This window comes from Crocuta crocuta, unplaced genomic scaffold, assembly GCF_008692635.1.
Source record: "Crocuta crocuta isolate KB4526 unplaced genomic scaffold, BGI_CrCroc_1.0 scaffold17, whole genome shotgun sequence".
Taxonomy (NCBI): Eukaryota; Metazoa; Chordata; class Mammalia; order Carnivora; family Hyaenidae; genus Crocuta; species Crocuta crocuta.
In genome coordinates this window covers 4,771,774-4,789,463 of record NW_027532041.1, presented here as the reverse complement: position 1 = coordinate 4,789,463, position 17,690 = coordinate 4,771,774, and the positions used below count along the sequence as shown (strand labels likewise).

Below are 17,690 nucleotides of genomic sequence, written 5' to 3'. Positions count from 1 at the left end.
AATGGGAGAATAAAGGCACTTGCTGAAAGTAATTTTTTAATCCTTAAATACGTTGGTAATTTATCTTGATCACATCACTGACCAGATGATACTGATCAGAGTATGCCTTCTTGGAAGTAGCAAAGTATTGTCCATCTAAGTCATATAAATAAAGCCAATTTCTCTTCATGAATTAACATTTATAATAAAGAATATGGCTCACCCTGCATGGTTTACTACTACACATAAAATAGATCTGAAAATTGTTTAAATGCTGACTTTTCTTTGTATCTCAGAAGCCAAAGCACCTAAAGAGGAGGCTGCCAAGCCGAAAGGTCCCATCAAAGGTAAGACTCATTTCCCTGCACCTAAATTGTAACCTTTCACTCTGGAAAACGTTACCTTCAAAAAGAAAAACAATTTTAAAGTTTCTAACAATCTTCATTATTCCCAATTGATTCTGCTAAAACTAATATGCCTTCTGATAATTCAAGTAATATACTTCTAATGTTATTCAAGTGGGTATTATATATAACCAATTAATTTTTAGCATAATGAACCCCATAAGTTCTCAGGTTCATTCTTCATATGCATGATATTTATACATGAAAGATAAAATAATTAGGCATTAATCAGGACATTTTATATTTGGTTTAAAATGAGAAAATGAAGAGCATTTATTATTCACGGCTTCCTTATGCCATCTCATTTTCCTATCTGAAAGAAGGCAGTATAAATTCAATTGACCTTTCAATTGCCTACTCTTTAATGTTCTCCTCTTCAAGTTGCTCTATCAATGGTTTTATCCATCAGGCAGCTATGTATGCACTTCTGACCCTAATGAAAAAGCCAAACCAACTTTTGTTTTGAATCAGGTGTAGCCAAAAAGACTCCATCACCAATAGAAGCTGAAAGGAAAAAGTTAAGACCAGGAAGTGGTGGGGAGAAACCTCCTGATGAAGCCCCATTCACATACCAGCTAAAGGCTGTGCCATTGAAGTTTGTGAAAGAAATCAAAGACATCGTCTTGACTGAAGCAGAGTCCGTCGGGTCTTCTGCAATCTTTGAATGTTTAGTCTCCCCCTCCACTGCAATTACAAGCTGGATGAAAGATGGTAGCAATATCCGTGAGAGCCCAAAGCACAGATTCATCGCAGATGGTAAAGACAGAAAGCTGCATATAATGGATGTCCAGCTTTCCGATGCCGGCGAATACACCTGTGTGTTACGTTTGGGAAATAAGGAGAAGACCTCCACAGCTAAGCTTGTTGTAGAAGGTAATTTCCAATCTTCTGTATATGGTCCCTATTAATTTTAATACAACAAACCTCAGTAGCTATTTTTATTGTAACTTTATAGACAAAAGCAATAGGAGTTTTATATCGTTGAAAATATTGTATGTATATTGAAAAGTCTTTGTAGATTTTTAACATTGAAATTCTCCACAGAACTTCCTGTGCGTTTTGTAAAAACACTTGAAGAGGAAGTCACGGTGGTCAAAGGACAGCCATTGTACCTGAGCTGTGAGTTAAACAAAGAGCGTGACGTGGTCTGGAGGAAGGATGGGAAGATTGTGGTGGAAAAACCTGGCAAAATTGTGCCTGGCATCATTGGCTTGATGCGAGCCCTGACCATCAATGATGCAGATGACAATGATGCCGGAACATACACAGTTACTGTGGAAAATGCCAACAACCTGGAATGTTCATCCTGTGTCAAAGTAGTAGGTCAGTACTTTGTTAGGAAATTTTGTTCTGCTTATTATACCTATTAGTACTGCTCATTATATTAACAAAATGGAAGAGAGAACTTTATTTCCAAACCTTATACCTTATCTAAGGGGGGGAGTATCAACATATCATAACAGATTAACTATATCCAGTTTTGAGAGAATTTTTTCCGACTTCTGAAATTTACTAAGCAAGTTATTTATATTATATGAGTGTTTTTCTGATCTCATTTTCATGCAGAAGTCATTAGAGACTGGCTGGTGAAACCGATACGAGATCAGCATGTGAAACCCAAGGGGACGGCTATTTTCTCCTGTATAATAGCAAAGGATACTCCAAACATTAAGTGGTTCAAGGGATATGATGAACTCCCCTTGGAACCAAATGATAAGACTGAGATAATAAAAGAAGGAAATCAGCTATTCCTCAAAGTCAAGAATGCTACACCAGAAGATATTGATGAATATGCAGTGGAAATTGAAGGGAAGAGATATCCCGCAAAGCTGACCCTTGGAGGTATAACACCCTTTCCTTTTATTCTGAAAGATAAGTTTTGTGTATGAATAAGGCAAAATAGCACACCAAAAAAAAATAATAATAAAAAGGGAAGGGAAGAAAGAAACCAAGGTGTTGTCAGATTGTTGAAAGCATTATGATTTTTCATCCCTGATCAATACAGAACGTGAAGTTGAATTGCTTAAACCAATAGAGGATGTTACCATTTACGAGAAAGAAAGTGCAAGCTTTGATGCTGAAATCTCAGAGGCAGACATTCCTGGACAATGGAAACTGAAGGGTGAACTTCTGCGGCCCTCACCTGTGAGTCATTTCTGATTTTGAGTTGTCAGTCACATAAAATGTACACATTGTATATTCAGATTTAACATTCAGATTTGGTTCAATAATGATGCAGTTATTTCAGGGTTCTAAAGTCTCAAAAAGAAGGGGAAACTTTGATCAACTGTTTGTGGACAGCTCGGGCAATTTTTTAATATTTTATGTCAAGATTTTTTACTTATTTTTTAAAGTTTATTTATTTATTTTGAAAGAGCATGAGTGGGGGAAGGGCAGAGGGAGTGGGAAAGAGAGAATCACATGCAGGCTCCACACTTATCAGTGCAGAGGCTGATGTGTGGCTCAAACTCACAGTCCGTGAGATCTTGACCTGAGCTGAAATCAAGAGGTGGCTGCTTAACTGACTGAACTGCCCAGGCACCCCTTACTTAGTTTTATTAGTAGTAATTTTTATGACATCTGTAGACATCTGTATCTGAAACATTTCTCCTCGAGGGAATTTATCTCTTCCAAATGTTAACTAAGACCATTGTTTTTCAGACCTGTGAAATCAGAGCAGAAGGTGGAAAACGGTTCTTAACTTTGCACAAAGTCAAACTGGACCAGGCTGGGGAAGTCCTTTACCAGGCACTTAATGCGTTTACAACTGCCATTCTGACAGTAAAAGGTATGGGTTTTTAGAACGCATGAGTTGGGCTCAACCTCATTACATGGCCCTGGGCATTCTGAAAAACCTCATTCTTAATGTTTGATTTTCAGAAATCGAACTTGACTTTGCTGTACCCCTGAAGGATGTCACTGTTCCAGAAAGGCGACAGGCTCGATTTGAATGTGTCCTCACTCGAGAGGCGAATGTTATATGGTCTAAAGGACCTGATATAATCAAGGCATCTGACAAGTTTGATATCATTGTTGATGGAAAGAAACACATTCTTGTTATCAATGATTCTCAATTCAGTGATGAAGGAGTCTATACTGCTGAGGTGGAGGGCAAGAAGAGCTCAGCACGATTATTTGTTACAGGTAGGAGCTGATGAGATCTGGCTATAATATCCCACATTTAAACATACAGACCTATGACTTTAGAGGTAGAATGCTATGTGTACCAGTCTCATCCTGTCAACAACCAGTGTTGTGGCTGGACTAGCCCTTATGGTTCTTATTATGATTGCACAATGCGCTCAGCAGTACCCATCAGGAAGCATTAAATGAGACAAGGTTTATAACTTACAGGACCTGGAGATTACTCAGCACAGCAGGCCACAGTACCAGGATTGTGTGTGTGTGTGTGTGTGTGTGTGTTTGGAGTGAGGGGTAGAGAATGGGCCTGGGCATTCCACTTTTATTGAGGTTGACGGTCTGTGGTTTTATGGGCTCACTCTCTATCAGTAAATTTAAAACATAAGAGCAGGATTTTAAATGAGGGGAAGAGAGGAGCACCTGGGTGGCTCAGTCGGTTAAGCATCTGACTTTGGCTCAGGTCATGATCTCACAGCTGGTGAGTGCAACCCCGCATTGGGCTATGTGCTGACAGCTCAGAGCCTGGAGCCTGCTTCAGATTCTGTCTCCCTTTTTTGCTCTGTGACTCCTCAACTTACGCTCTCTCTCTCTGTCTTTCTCAAAAAAACGAATAAACATTTAAAAAAAATCTTTAAGTGAGTGAAGAGAAGAAACATATGGCCCAAATGGTCAGTTATCAAAATCAACCAAAGTCCTCAAAACAGAGGCAGCTGTGGGGTGTGCTGGGGAGGGACCCAGCCTGGCTTCTTATCTAACCCTGTGGCCGGCAAGGTGTTTATTCGGGATAGCCATCTCTGAGGTGGATGCTTGGCAATCGAGGCTTAAGTCAGGTACTTGTATCACAAAAAGAAAAGCTAACTCTCAAGGCTTATGCTGTGAATGCCAAGTTCTAATACCAATAAGTGCCAACTGGCACCAGGACTTTACTGTTACATTGCTGCCAAAAGAAGCCCCTTAATTTTTTTTAAATGGAGAATGGCCCCATTTGAAAGGATGAATAAATAAATGCTACATGAAATGGCTCCTTTTGCCCTTGGCGGATTAAAGTGGAATATTTCTGAAGGTAAATTGTGTGTCCCAGCACATTCTCCATGCTTATACTGCAGGTATAAGGTTGAAATTCATATCGCCTCTTGAAGACCAAACGGTGAAAGAAGGTGAAACAGCAACTTTTGTTTGCGAGCTTTCTCATGAAAAGATGCATGTTGTCTGGTTCAAAAATGATGCCAAACTCCACACAAGCAGAACTGTACTCATCTCATCTGAGGGCAAGACCCACAAACTGGAAATGAGAGAGGTGACACTGGATGATATATCCCAGATAAAAGCTCAAGTGAAGGACCTGAGCTCCACTGCAAACCTCAAGGTCTTAGGTAAATCTGACCAGTGGTAACTAGATAGCTGCTTTGGGGACAGTGAGAGTGGGCGGTCCTTACATACTTTGTAACTTGTAATTCTCATCAACTTGAATTTTCACATGCTTCTGACGATCTGCTGAACCACTTTCACAGAGGCCGACCCCTACTTCACCGTGAAATTACACGACAAAACTGGAGTTGAGAAGGATGAGATTATTCTCAAGTGTGAGGTGAGCAAAGACGTGCCAGTGAAATGGTTCAAAGATGGTGAAGAGATTGTAGCTTCACCGAAATACTCTATCAAGACGGATGGCCTGCGCCACATCTTAAAAATCAAAAAGGCAGAACTCAAAGATAAAGGCGAATATATGTGTGACTGTGGCACTGACCAGACAAAAGCCAACGTTACTGTTGAGGGTGAGTCGCTCAACATTTTTAAATTCACCCTATTTGAACGTGCAGTTTATTTGTTCAGTCATCCTAACAAATTTTTGTGGAATTTCAGCTCGACTAATAAAAGTGGAAAAGCCTCTGTACGGAGTGGAATTGTTTGTTGGTGAAACGGCTCGCTTTGAAATTGAACTTTCTGAACCAGATGTTCATGGCCAGTGGAAATTAAAAGGAGAGCCTTTAACTGCTTCCCCTGTAAGTCAAGGTTATCCAATCACACAGTCAGGGCTTGCTTGGTGGTTCAGGGTGGAAAAAAAAAAAAAAAAGATATACTTCTGGTTTACAATGTCTTGATGATCTGTAAGAATGACCAGTTATGAAAATGATGTTCTTCTTCCTTTTTCCTTTTACCCCTCACTCCGAACAGGACTGCGAAATCATTGAAGATGGGAAGAAGCATGTTCTGGTCCTTTATAACTGCCAGCTGGATATGACAGGGGAGGTCTCCTTCCAGGCTGCCAATGCTAAATCTGCAGCCAATCTGAAGGTGAAAGGTAGGCTCTGCCTGTCAGCCACCCTTTTGTTATTTTCTTTGCGAGACTTCAAGATCCCAATTTGATCTGGGGTTATGAGTGGAAGCCTAATCTGGCTTCATCCACACCACCCTCTTTTCGCAGAACTGCCACTCATCTTTATCACACCTCTCAGTGATGTGAAAGTCTTTGAGAAAGATGAGGCGAAGTTTGAGTGTGAAGTATCCAGGGAGCCCAAAACATTCCGTTGGCTGAAAGGAACCCAGGAAATCACCGGTGATGACAAATTTGAGCTTATAAAGGATGGCACCAGACATTCACTGGTGATCAAGTCAGCTGCCTTTGAAGACGAGGCAAAATACATGTTTGAAGCCGAAGATAAACACACAAGTGGCAAGCTGATCATTGAAGGTAAATATTCTTTTATTAAATAGACCACATTTAAATATACATATATATATATATATGTATATGTATATATATGTTTTTATAGTTCCTCCTTAAGGGCTGGAATTAATGAGGTTTCTTTTCTTGATAGGAATCCGACTCAAATTCCTCACCCCACTCAAGGATGTAACAGCCAAAGAAAGGGAAAGTGCTGTGTTCACTGTGGAGCTGTCCCACGATAACATCCGAGTTAAGTGGTTCAAAAATGACCAGCGCCTGCATACCAGCAGGTCGGTCTGGATGGATGATGAAGGGAAAACTCATTCCATCACATTCAGAGACCTCTCTATTGATGATACCTCGCAAATTAAAGTCGAAGCTATGGGGCTAAGTTCAGAAGCTAAACTCACTGTGCTTGGTAGGTTTTTTCTATTTAACTTTATTACAGTAAATTTAACAGAAATCTGTGAAGTATCTATCATATAAAATAGTCTTCTGAGTGTTATACTGCATGAAACAGCCCCTGTCCTTAAGAAACTATCACATACGTTATCAAGCCTCTTTCTAAAATATTTTTACCTAAAAATATGAGGACGTTCAAGTAATGAAGACTTGGGATCATGAATAGCCAGTTGAAATCAGAAATAAAACTCCTAATTATTGAGCCCTGTCGTGTTTAAAATAGGAATAGAAGTATTTCCCATCTCTTTACTTTACCAAAATTATTTCAGAAGAGTGTCTTCCAACTTCTAATAAGAGAGGAAGCACAGAACTTAAATTTTAAAAAATCATTGTTTTTCTTGGCCCCTTAATATGAAGCAGATTACATATGAATTCTAACATGTACAAACTAAACGCATACAAACTAATAAAGGCAAACTATTGACTGATATGAGAAAAACTAATAATGTGAATCTGAAAGTTTAAAGGTAAACTAGATGTAAATAGATTTGCTAAGGAATTTGAAATTTAGCTGAGCAACAAAGGAACACATAACTATATTTGAAGCTAAACTTCATAGTATCTTTCAAACCACTCTTAACAGCATACTTTAAAATATAGATAGATTAGATCTTGACAAATCGCATGCCCTGATTCCCTTTCTAACATTTAGAGAACTTCTGAACATAAGCATGTCAAATAAGCAGAAGCTGGGTACAGTTTGAAAATATGCCCAGAACTCGAGCAGCCTCTTAAACTTTCCAAGGGACTGCATTTCCTCAGTGGTTATGTTTTCACTTTATACTTTACTTGCAGAGGGAGATCCATACTTTACTGGAAAGCTTCAAGACTACACTGCCGTTGAAAAAGATGAAGTGGTTCTACAGTGTGAAATTAGCAAAGCAGATGCACCAGTGAAATGGTTTAAGGATGGCCAGGAGATAAAGCCATCTAAAAATGCTATTATCAAGGCAGATGGCAAGAAGCGAATACTAATCCTAAAGAAAGCTTTGAAACCAGATATTGGACAGTATACCTGTGACTGTGGGACAGATAAGACCTCAGGAAAGCTCAACATCGAAGGTAAGGAAATTGCCATGAGTTTGACCTTTGAATCTGATTGGGGTTATTTCTGCCAGAGGCTAATGACACATGCCGACTCTTCACTTTTCTAGATCGGGAGATCAAAATAGTGCGACCCCTGCACAGTGTAGAGGTGATGGAGACTGAGACGGCCCGCTTTGAAACCGAAATCTCTGAAGAAGACATCCATGCCAACTGGAAACTCAAGGGAGAGCCACTACTCCAAACACCTGTAAGTCTATTTCTGAACTTGTCAATGCCTAGAGGAGCTGTGTGAAATAAAAAAAGGACAGGCAACAAGTCAGAATGCATGCAGGGCATTTAAAACACGCTATCAGGTTCTCTATCAGACCTGAAGTCGAAGAGAGAGACTAGGGTCTACAGATCCACACAAGCCTTGCATTCTTTTTGATCCACGTAGTGGTATAAGTTTGTAGATACTCTGTGATGCTGCTCACTGGTTCAGAATTCTACAGATAAAACAAAGCTCACTTTCTTGATATTTCCTGAAAGCTTTATTTCACAAAAAAGAGCTCAGAATTACATCAAGTCTCCTCACCAGTTATTTGTAACATTCCTTAAGCTCTGATAGCCTCAGAAAAAATACCAAAGCCTAATTCCTGTGAAACCTTTTTTTCTCTTTTGGCACAGGATTGTGAGATCAAGGAAGAAGGCAAAACGCACTTCCTTATTTTGCACAACTGCCGCCTGGACCAGACTGGCGGGGTGGATTTCCAAGCTGCCAGTGCTAAATCCAGTGCCCACCTCCGAGTGAAACGTAAGTAATAGGTGTTTCTGCTGTAAAGGAAGGCTGTACTTTTGCAGAAAATGAATGTGAATGAAGTTAATTGAAATTATTTAATTAATTAGAAAACATTATTAAGGTACAGAAGCTGGCTTTCTTGACATTCAAGCATACAAATGGTTCAAATTCCAAAGTTTTGGAAATTTCACTGACCTTGCTGGCCATTGGAGCTTTTGTAAGCACATCAGATTCTCTTACTGTGTAATCCTTCCATTCAAAGTTGCAATGCATGTGATGAGACTCTAACTCAGAACTCTTGAAGACCACATCCCCCCGTGGCTGTTACAACTTCAGCACTATAGGAAAACTTGGCTGTGTGGGCATCTCAGACCCAAGAAGGGAGGCGGGGTGCTTGGGCTAACATTTTTTGGAAGGTGCAAAGTGTTTGATGGATATGAACAGGCTATGTGATTGAGGGGCCCTCGTCCTCTCCCAATCACAGTCTTAGTTATTTTGGAAGCCACATACCACATGTAGCAAGAGGAACTTGATGCCTGGCAGAGAGACAGATGCAGCACAGATTTCTTGCTGACCTTGGATATCAGAACTAGAGGGCCCCTACACATACCCACTCTCCGGCCACCAGCTCTCCCCTTCTCAGCACCAAGGGGCCACATTCACATGCGAGTTAAAATAGTGGCCAGTATTGCGGCTCTTTCCTTCTTGAAGAAAGCAACCATAGAGATGAATAACTAAGTGTACTTATTCTTTTGGAATTACAAAATGAGTGATCCTGAGCTGTTTCCTTCTTTTCGCAAAGCACGAGTAATTGGTCTTCTGAGGCCTCTGAAGGATGTCACGGTAACCGCAGGGGAAACAGCCACCTTTGACTGTGAGCTCTCTTATGAGGATATCCCAGTGGAATGGTATCTCAAAGGGAAGAAACTCGAGCCCAGCGAGCAGGTAAAAGGCGGGCGCGCTGCCGTGTCCTGCTCTTCTCTTTCTTTCGTGCTCTCCAGCTTCACTCAGATGTTCCTTGTTCTTTGCTCTTATGTCCCTTCCTTCTCCTTTCCCTTTCTCTTTCCTACTCTAGCCTGATTTCTGTTGAAATGAAAAAGCAGATTGTTCAAATTGGTGTTGGATTTAACCTGTTGGTATTTTTACTGAAATGGAAATAAAAGTTTTAAGTATGACAAGCTTTTAGTTTTTTGAGGAAAAGGCAAAGGCTCATTAGCTACCAGTGCTAGTTTGTTTGATTAACTGGAAGACAAGAGGGATCAAAAAGACCTTCCGATTGGATGCCTTACAGCAAGAGCCCACATTAAGTTTTGTGACTAATTCTCTCCATGCTCTCTAGTGCTCTGCATATAAGGGGATTAAGAGGAGAAGATGGAAATTCCATTTCAGGCAGTTGATCAAGTGGTTGAGATAACTTCTGGGGAGATTTGCTCTTCAAGCATTTCTCCAAAGCTATTTTTAACCCTCAAGTGTTCTGAGCTGTGCAAATTCTGGAATGCCAAGTGGACTATTTACAGTGCAGCTGACAGTTGTGACAAGAAAGAGGGCTCTGAGGTTATCCACATATGTGAGCAAATAGTTAAGTTTTACGAAATAACCAGCTCTCGGTGTTAGCATTTCTATGCCCCAAATGTTCACCATAAGTAAAAATTGAGGTGACTGTTCAGATAGATCTAAACTATAATTTACCTAAATTGAGCTATGTAATCTGCCCCCCGAAACAGTGTGTTTACATTATCTGGATAATTCCTTATCTTTGAATTCTTGGAATAAAACTTACAGAAAATGTCCACCATGGGTTGGAAATAAAGCATAGGGCAATACATTGTTCTATGACATTTCTTTTTCAATATTTCAAAAATAATATCGAGTGTGACATCAAGGCTTCAATACAAATGAAGCTTCTAAGATGTGAAGGAAAATAATTCAAAAGGGATTCAGTTTAACAAAGAGCCACAAAGTTGACTGCCGTAATAGGAAAGCAAATGCATTTTAATAACTAGTAAAACAAACAAAAAATCATGTATTCTACCAAAGTCATTGAAAGGGAATTCAGTAACAGCCATCAGGGAGACAAAGTTTGCTTGTTACACAGACAGTAATGATCAATCGGTCTCCTTTTTTTTTTACCGAGGACAGAAAAAGCAGCTGTATGTTCAAATGACGGTATGAGAATTAAGTTACATATGAGAAAATCTTCTTTATAGTGAGGTCTTATGAATACTGAACTGGGTGAAGGAGTCATGTCCATCTTCAAGTTTTCTTTCTTTTTTTTTTGAAATGTACATTTGTCCTAATAAGTGTGGTCTCAATGCTTTCGTGTTCAAATGCAGAGAATTAGTTGCCTTTTCAAGATCCTTTCTATATCTGTAAACTCATCATTTGAATATAGGAACACTGCTTAAGGACAAATGATATTATACTTTTGCTACTAAGTGTCTTTTGGTGAAATTAAGGGCTTTGTTTTATTAAAAGGTCAGTCACATTAGTTCTAATGTAAAAACTCTCCTATTTTATTCTGAAATGTAGATTCCTAAAAAATTTATCCACATTTCTTTTATTTAAAAAAAAGATATAGATAGACAGACACTAAACTTTTTTCTGGGAATAAAAGAGATCACCTTACTATAATTCTCTAGGGCCTCTTTGTGTCTCTCTTGGCAAAGGGATTTTAATCTTTTACTTTAGCCACTCAAAAACCTTCAGCCGTTTATGAACTTACTCTTATATTACTTTAAGTTCTTTTAAAAAAGAGACATATAACTGTGAAGTCATAAAGTCATTTTATTACATTTTGCAGATTTTGTTTAAATCTATGTAACACACTTGCTATTATCAATTCAATTCAGACCTTTCATTTTTAGTTTGCAAATGTTTAGCCTCCAAAACTACACTAACCAAATATAGGTGATTGAAATAGAAAATCAAGAAAGAAAATTTTAGCGGTGCTTGGGTGGCTTAGTCGGTTAAATGTCCATCTCTTGATATTGGATCAGATCCTGTTGGGCTCTGTACAGAGCCTGCTTGGTATGCTCTCTCTCTCTGCCCCACCTCTGCTCACACACATGCTCTCGCTCTCTCTCTCTCTCAAAATAAATAAACTTTAAAAAGTAGGAAAAAAATTAGAGAAAATGTGTTGTGTTTGCTGACCCTATGCTTGGCCATTAGTCCAGGAAAGTACCTAACTGGCCTTTGATAATTATGTATTTAAACTTTAACAGTGCGGTCAGAGTCATAATTCCTATTACAGCAATATGCACCTACTAAAACATTAACAATACTTTACGCTTGATCGTAGCCAAAAGGCTGAGAAGAATGATGGGGTTAACAATATTTTAAAAGGATAATCTCTAACAAACATTATCCATATGGTACACTGTTTATGAGTTTTTGTTGAGAACCACTGTGTTCTGAGACAAGTTCTTGGTAACACAATGTTCTAGAGTAGCCTCAGAGGAATTTAAATAATAAAATAATGTGTCAACAGAGAAGCTATATCTGTGGATGTGTTGGAATCTAAAATACTTTAAAGAATAGCCCTAACTCAGTCCAAAATTAATATTCAAATTTATATTGAAACATCATTACAAATACAATTTTTTTCCCATTCAAGCACCATAATGCATAAGTAGCTTTGTTATTAGGACATATCTTAATTATCTTCCCCTATCTGTTTCCCCTTATTATATTTTTGACCTATTCTCAATTATTAAGGTAGTTATATTAATAGCCATGCCCAGCTCTTAATTAAGAAAAATCTTCATATGAAACTTTATTCCTGACTCTTTCATTCACACCAGCGTAATAAGTAGTTTCACTGGTTAAAAAAAAAAAAAAAAAAGTTACGTTATTTGTAACTCTAAATGAACTCTTAAGCAGTGCAAAATCAATCTCAGTGACAGGGCACAGCATCTCACAGATTTTTATAGGGCAGAACTGGAAGAACCTCCACTTATTGTGGTGACTGTCAGAATGGCGTGTCTGCAGCCTGATTTCCAAGTGTACAAGCCACAGTTATGGGACCTAAGGGCAGCCCATATCAAGGTGGTGTATTCTTTTCGGACAATTCATTTTTCTACAGACTTCTTCCTCAAACCATCTAAGGTTGCATTTACAACAACAAGAATTTATCATCCAAATATTAACAGCTATGGCAGCATTTGTCTTTTTTTTTTTTTAATTTCTAGGAGAGAGAGAGAGAGAGAGAGAGAGACAGCGTGAGCAGGGGAGGGTCAGAGAGAGAGGGAGTCACAGACTGAAACAGGCTCCAGGCTCTGAGCTGGCAGTCAGCACAGAGCCCCACGCGGGGCTCGAACCCATGAACCACGAGATCATGACCTAAGCGAAAGTCGGACGCTTAACCGACTAAGCCACCCAGGCACCCCAGCAGCATTTGTCTTGATAGTTTAAGATCACAGGATTGTGGCTTAATTTTTTCTTTCCTTTCATTATTTAGCTTCTCCCAGTTCATATATATGTATATATAAATTCACATATGTATATATACATATATATAGACTCAGTGGCAGAATGGAGAAAAATATTTATCTATATAAATATACATACATAAGTATAAACAGAAAATTTCCTAGGCATTTCAACATAAAAGGTCACCTAGTAATTATGTAAGGGCAACTATGAAAACCTAAAGCTTCCTTAAAAGATTCCAAACTACTGGTGCTGTATACTGTGCTGTATATATGATTATAAAACAACTTGGAAAGCACTATTCCAAACTGTTTACTAAGTGAATTAAATATATATATTTAATTATATATATATAATTGCAGTTTCATATATTCTTAAACTGAACTTTTTTTAAAAAAAAAACAAAACTAGGTGGTCCCACGTTCAGAAGGAAGAATTCATACACTTACTCTGAGGAATGTAAAGTTAGAAGATGCTGGAGAAGTCCAACTAAGAGCAAAAGATTTCAAAACTCATGCCAACCTCTTTGTGAAAGGTAATTATAAGGTTTATTTTTTAAAAACATGGTGTAACACGGAGGTTCATAAATAATGTCAATGCTCAATTATCTTTTTATGATTAGTACCATAGATCATTAAAATCCACCAAATATCCAGATTTTTTTCTTGCCTAACAAAATAGGTCAGAGAATGTAAAAAAAAATAAAAGTCACAATGGACTAGAATGTTTTACCTCCTATTTCTGTCGCGACTGTTTATGCTGCATTCAATAAATGGCTAGATGAAGTATTATCATCAAACTAGGTATCTATCACTTTATTAATCAAGACTCGGCTATTATTTCTTTGATGTTACATACTTTTAAAAACACTTTCCTCTGTATGTACAAATAATGATGAAACATCATTATTAGAGGAAAGCATTCAAGTGGAATCAAAACTTACAAATGAAATTTAAAAACAGGAAAAGCCCTGGCGATATCAGAAGAAAGTTGAGGAGGTGCTCGTCTCTTGGAGAGAAAAGGAGAAATATCTTGGCTAATTAGTGTGATTCTTTCAGAACCCCCCGTTGAGTTCACTAAGCCTCTTGAGGACCAGACGGTCGAAGAAGAAGCCACCGCGGTACTGGAGTGTGAAGTATCCAGAGAAAATGCTAAGGTGAAATGGTTCAAAAATGGGACAGAAATCCTCAAAAGCAAGAAGTATGAAATTGTTGCTGATGGCAGGGTCAGAAAACTTATTATACATGGCTGTACCCCAGAGGATATTAAAACATACACTTGTGATGCTAAGGATTTTAAGACTTCCTGTAACCTGAATGTTGTGCGTAAGTATTCTTCTGACATGGGACTTTTCATTTGCAACTCTTTGATAACAGCAACAACAAAAAAACCCCCACCACTTTTTGCATGCCCTTCTTGGCCTAACTGCATATCTTGGCAACGTATAGTATCAATACTGACCTAACCTGATCTTTAGGTGTTTTTAAAGGAAAAAAAAAAAAAAAAAAAAGGAAAGGAAAGGAAATGAAAGTTCTATTACATCTGGTCTGATAAGGACATATTGATCGCTTTCACTATGCTTCTGACCAGGGCGTAAGGATACTGTAGGAATATCCTGAAACAGATAAGGACAAATTGAATGAAAGAGACAAGAAAAGAGTCATGATTTTTAAAAAAAGGAAGGAAGGAAGGAAGGAAGGAAGGAGGGAGGGAGGGAGGGAAGGAAGGAAGGAAGGAAGGAAGGAAGGAAGGAAGGAAGGAAGGAGGGAAGGAAGGAAGGAAGGAAGGAAAAAGAGAAAAGAAAAGAAACCAATTTCTACTTGGAAAGAATGAATTCTCAGATGTCAGGAACAAATAGAAAATGAGCACGAAATTTCAGTTTGAATAGAAGCACGCTAAGGTCTACTGTGATATGATAGAGCCCACTTACATAATACTATCTCTGAAAATAAGAAAGGATAGTAAGATGGAGCAAAGCCTGGATTCTTGGAGTCCCGTGAACGAAGAGGAATCTAATGGTTTTTAACATTACTTCTTCCTCTGGTGAAAAATACAACATCTCTTCCAAATGTCACATGCTAGCTCATTTTCTTCATTCATTCATGTGTCCAGTGATAACATTTTTCAGTGTGTATTTTGTGCAATAGCTGCAGTTGGGTTTAGTTGCTTCTCATCTGTCAACAGCTACAAACCAGTGGCTTGGATTGTGCTTCCGTGTATCTTGTACCGTTTTATTCTTTCCGCTTTGTGGTTGCTCTGCTTTAGCTTATGACAGAGCAGTGTTCTTGGGTCTCCTTCTTCCCTTTGTCATCTACTTTGTCGCAACTCCAAGAAAGCTCAGCCACACTGAGAATGTCTTCAAATCTGTTGGCCAACATTTGTGTCCCAGAATTTCACTGATCAAGAACAATCATCCTGGGAGGACTCACAAGAAGCCCTAAAACAAGGAGGGGCAAAGGGGCAGCTCTCTGATCCTATACATTTGCTGACTTAATTCTGGAGATAAATGAAACAAGAGATGTGAAAAAAACAAATCACCCTCCCATACAAAACACATTACTTTATCGCACTGATAGATTTCATGCCTGTCTTACGTGTGACATCTTTGAAGCTGATTTAAAAGAAAAGAAAAAAAGCTAACTGTGTGTGATTTCGATTGCAGACTGACTCATGCCTCTTAGCCATAGATAAGACTAGTAACAGCACTTCAAGCTGCATATCACTGAATTCTGCTAATTTTTCAAAGATTATGTTGCCTGCCTTAAAATAATGTTTCTTTGCTACTGGTGTTTCCTTTGACAATATCAACTTTCAACTCGAGAGCAGTATTAATGAGAATTTTTCTTTCAGTTATCATTCAGAAGAACTGAGTTGGTGATTGATAGATGACAGATATAATTAGTTGAACATATATTGTAGAATATAATTTCATGAAAACTACAGATACATAAAAAACAAAAGCAAAGTATCATACCTGAATGGAAGCTCCAAGTGCTTTCAAAGTCTGTTGTAGCCAGTAAGATGGAAAGGCCTGGCAAAAGACTAACTTCTTAATATACACCCCAGTAATGTTAGAGTAAATTCTAGAAGCCTCATTTTGAATTCTGATCACCTTCTCTTACAGCTCCTCATGTGGAATTCTTAAGACCACTCACCGATCTTCAAGTTAAAGAAAAAGAAATGGCTCGGTTTGAGTGTGAAATTTCCCGAGAAAATGCTAAGGTCTGTGATTGTACGGTTGCTATCTTGTGTTGCCTTTGTTTACTTTTGGTCTAGCCAAAATAGGGGGAAAAAATGAATCAAACAGATCTCTGATAATCACTTTACTTTTAAAGATTGTTACTTTGGTATGAAATACATGCTTGATTTAATTGTCTTTTTAGTATTATTCATTTACTATTACTTGAAAAACAATGGACTCACAATCAGAAGACTCAGCTATTATTGGTTTGGGCCATATGAAATTGTTATTTTCTTAGGCTAAAATTAAATATCTGCAATTTCATGTCTCATTTACTACTGTTGTCTCAGTTTATACATCCTGAAAACAAAGAGTTAGTCTGCATGATATCTGAAGCCCTCTATGACTCTCAACTTACATGATCCCATTATCTTTAATAACTGATAATAGTACTACAGCAGCCCACTTAACAATAACTGAAGAAGTTTGTTCTTATCCTTTGGGGCTTAGGTTGTATTTGTATTTATCACTTTGGTTCTTAACACCAGTCTTGTTGTTTTCAAAAAACCCCCTCAGATTACTAGTTCCTCTTAAGGACACATACATGAAGGAAAAAAAAAAAAAACTGAGAAAAGTATCTATTTATCTTAAATATAGGTTCAGTGGTTTAAAGATGGTGCTGAAATTAAAAAGGGCAAAAAATATGACATCATATCTAAGGGAGCAGTGCGCATTCTTGTCATCAACAAATGCCTACTGAGTGATGAGGCAGAATATTCCTGTGAAGTAAGGACAGCAAGAACTTCTGGCATGCTGACCGTACTGGGTAAGAGTGAAGTCTTTCTTTGCAGAAGTATATGTTTTGAGAAAAAAGAATAATTTTGGGCTTAACTCAATGTTCTTGCAATTCTTGCAGAAGAAGAAGCTGTCTTTACAAAAAATCTTGGCAACGTTGAAGTTAGTGAAACAGACACTATAAAACTGGTTTGTGAAGTCTCCAAGCCTGGAGCAGAAGTGATTTGGTACAAAGGGGATGAAGAGATCATAGAAACAGGAAGATATGAAATTCTTACCGATGGACGAAAGAGAATCCTGACCATTCAGAACGCTCACCTTGAGGACGCTGGCAGCTACAACTGCCGACTCCCAAGTTCTCGAACTGACTGCAAAGTCAAAGTACATGGTATGAAAAATCACAATAAATGATATTCTAAGAATTCATACTTGATGCATTTAAGGTGCAAACACTTACTTACATTTTTAATACCTCTCAACTGCTTCTTTCCAGAACTTGCCGCTGAATTTATCTCAAAGCCTCAAAATCTTGAAATACTTGAAGGAGAAAAGGCCGAATTTGTCTGCTCTATATCAAAGGAAAGCTTTGAAGTCCAGTGGAAGAGGGATAATCAGACTCTTGAATCTGGAGATAAATATGATATTATTGCTGACGGCAAAAAGAGGATCCTAGTTGTGAAAGATGCCACATTACAAGACATGGGCACTTATGTAGTCATGGTTGGGGCCGCCAGAGCAGCAGCTCACTTGACAGTAATTGGTAAGTTTTTTTGCTTCTTGGGTTTACTTACATTTGTCTCTGACACT

The 17,690-nt window shown here is 38.3% G+C and overlaps 1 protein-coding gene across 5 annotated transcripts in view; it reads left to right on the top strand.

Annotated features, from left to right (window-relative positions):
• The window catches only part of TTN (titin), a 272,276-nt gene that overhangs the window by 159,400 nt on the left and 95,186 nt on the right, over positions 1 to 17,690 (top strand). For all 5 annotated transcript variants that reach the window (XM_077776374.1, XM_077776372.1, XM_077776373.1 and 2 more), the window contains 23 exons: positions 276 to 326; positions 855 to 1,256; positions 1,428 to 1,706; positions 1,950 to 2,225; positions 2,389 to 2,528; positions 3,045 to 3,171; positions 3,264 to 3,527; positions 4,631 to 4,897; positions 5,036 to 5,299; positions 5,388 to 5,527; positions 5,700 to 5,826; positions 5,950 to 6,216; positions 6,344 to 6,610; positions 7,450 to 7,716; positions 7,809 to 7,948; positions 8,368 to 8,494; positions 9,282 to 9,424; positions 13,319 to 13,442; positions 13,966 to 14,232; positions 16,032 to 16,129; positions 16,746 to 16,914; positions 17,005 to 17,271; positions 17,377 to 17,643. In XM_077776374.1, the coding sequence (XP_077632500.1) occupies positions 276 to 326; positions 855 to 1,256; positions 1,428 to 1,706; positions 1,950 to 2,225; positions 2,389 to 2,528; positions 3,045 to 3,171; positions 3,264 to 3,527; positions 4,631 to 4,897; positions 5,036 to 5,299; positions 5,388 to 5,527; positions 5,700 to 5,826; positions 5,950 to 6,216; positions 6,344 to 6,610; positions 7,450 to 7,716; positions 7,809 to 7,948; positions 8,368 to 8,494; positions 9,282 to 9,424; positions 13,319 to 13,442; positions 13,966 to 14,232; positions 16,032 to 16,129; positions 16,746 to 16,914; positions 17,005 to 17,271; positions 17,377 to 17,643 (4,740 nt within the window). The remainder of the gene's footprint in view (positions 1 to 275; positions 327 to 854; positions 1,257 to 1,427; positions 1,707 to 1,949; positions 2,226 to 2,388; positions 2,529 to 3,044; positions 3,172 to 3,263; positions 3,528 to 4,630; positions 4,898 to 5,035; positions 5,300 to 5,387; positions 5,528 to 5,699; positions 5,827 to 5,949; positions 6,217 to 6,343; positions 6,611 to 7,449; positions 7,717 to 7,808; positions 7,949 to 8,367; positions 8,495 to 9,281; positions 9,425 to 13,318; positions 13,443 to 13,965; positions 14,233 to 16,031; positions 16,130 to 16,745; positions 16,915 to 17,004; positions 17,272 to 17,376; positions 17,644 to 17,690) is intronic.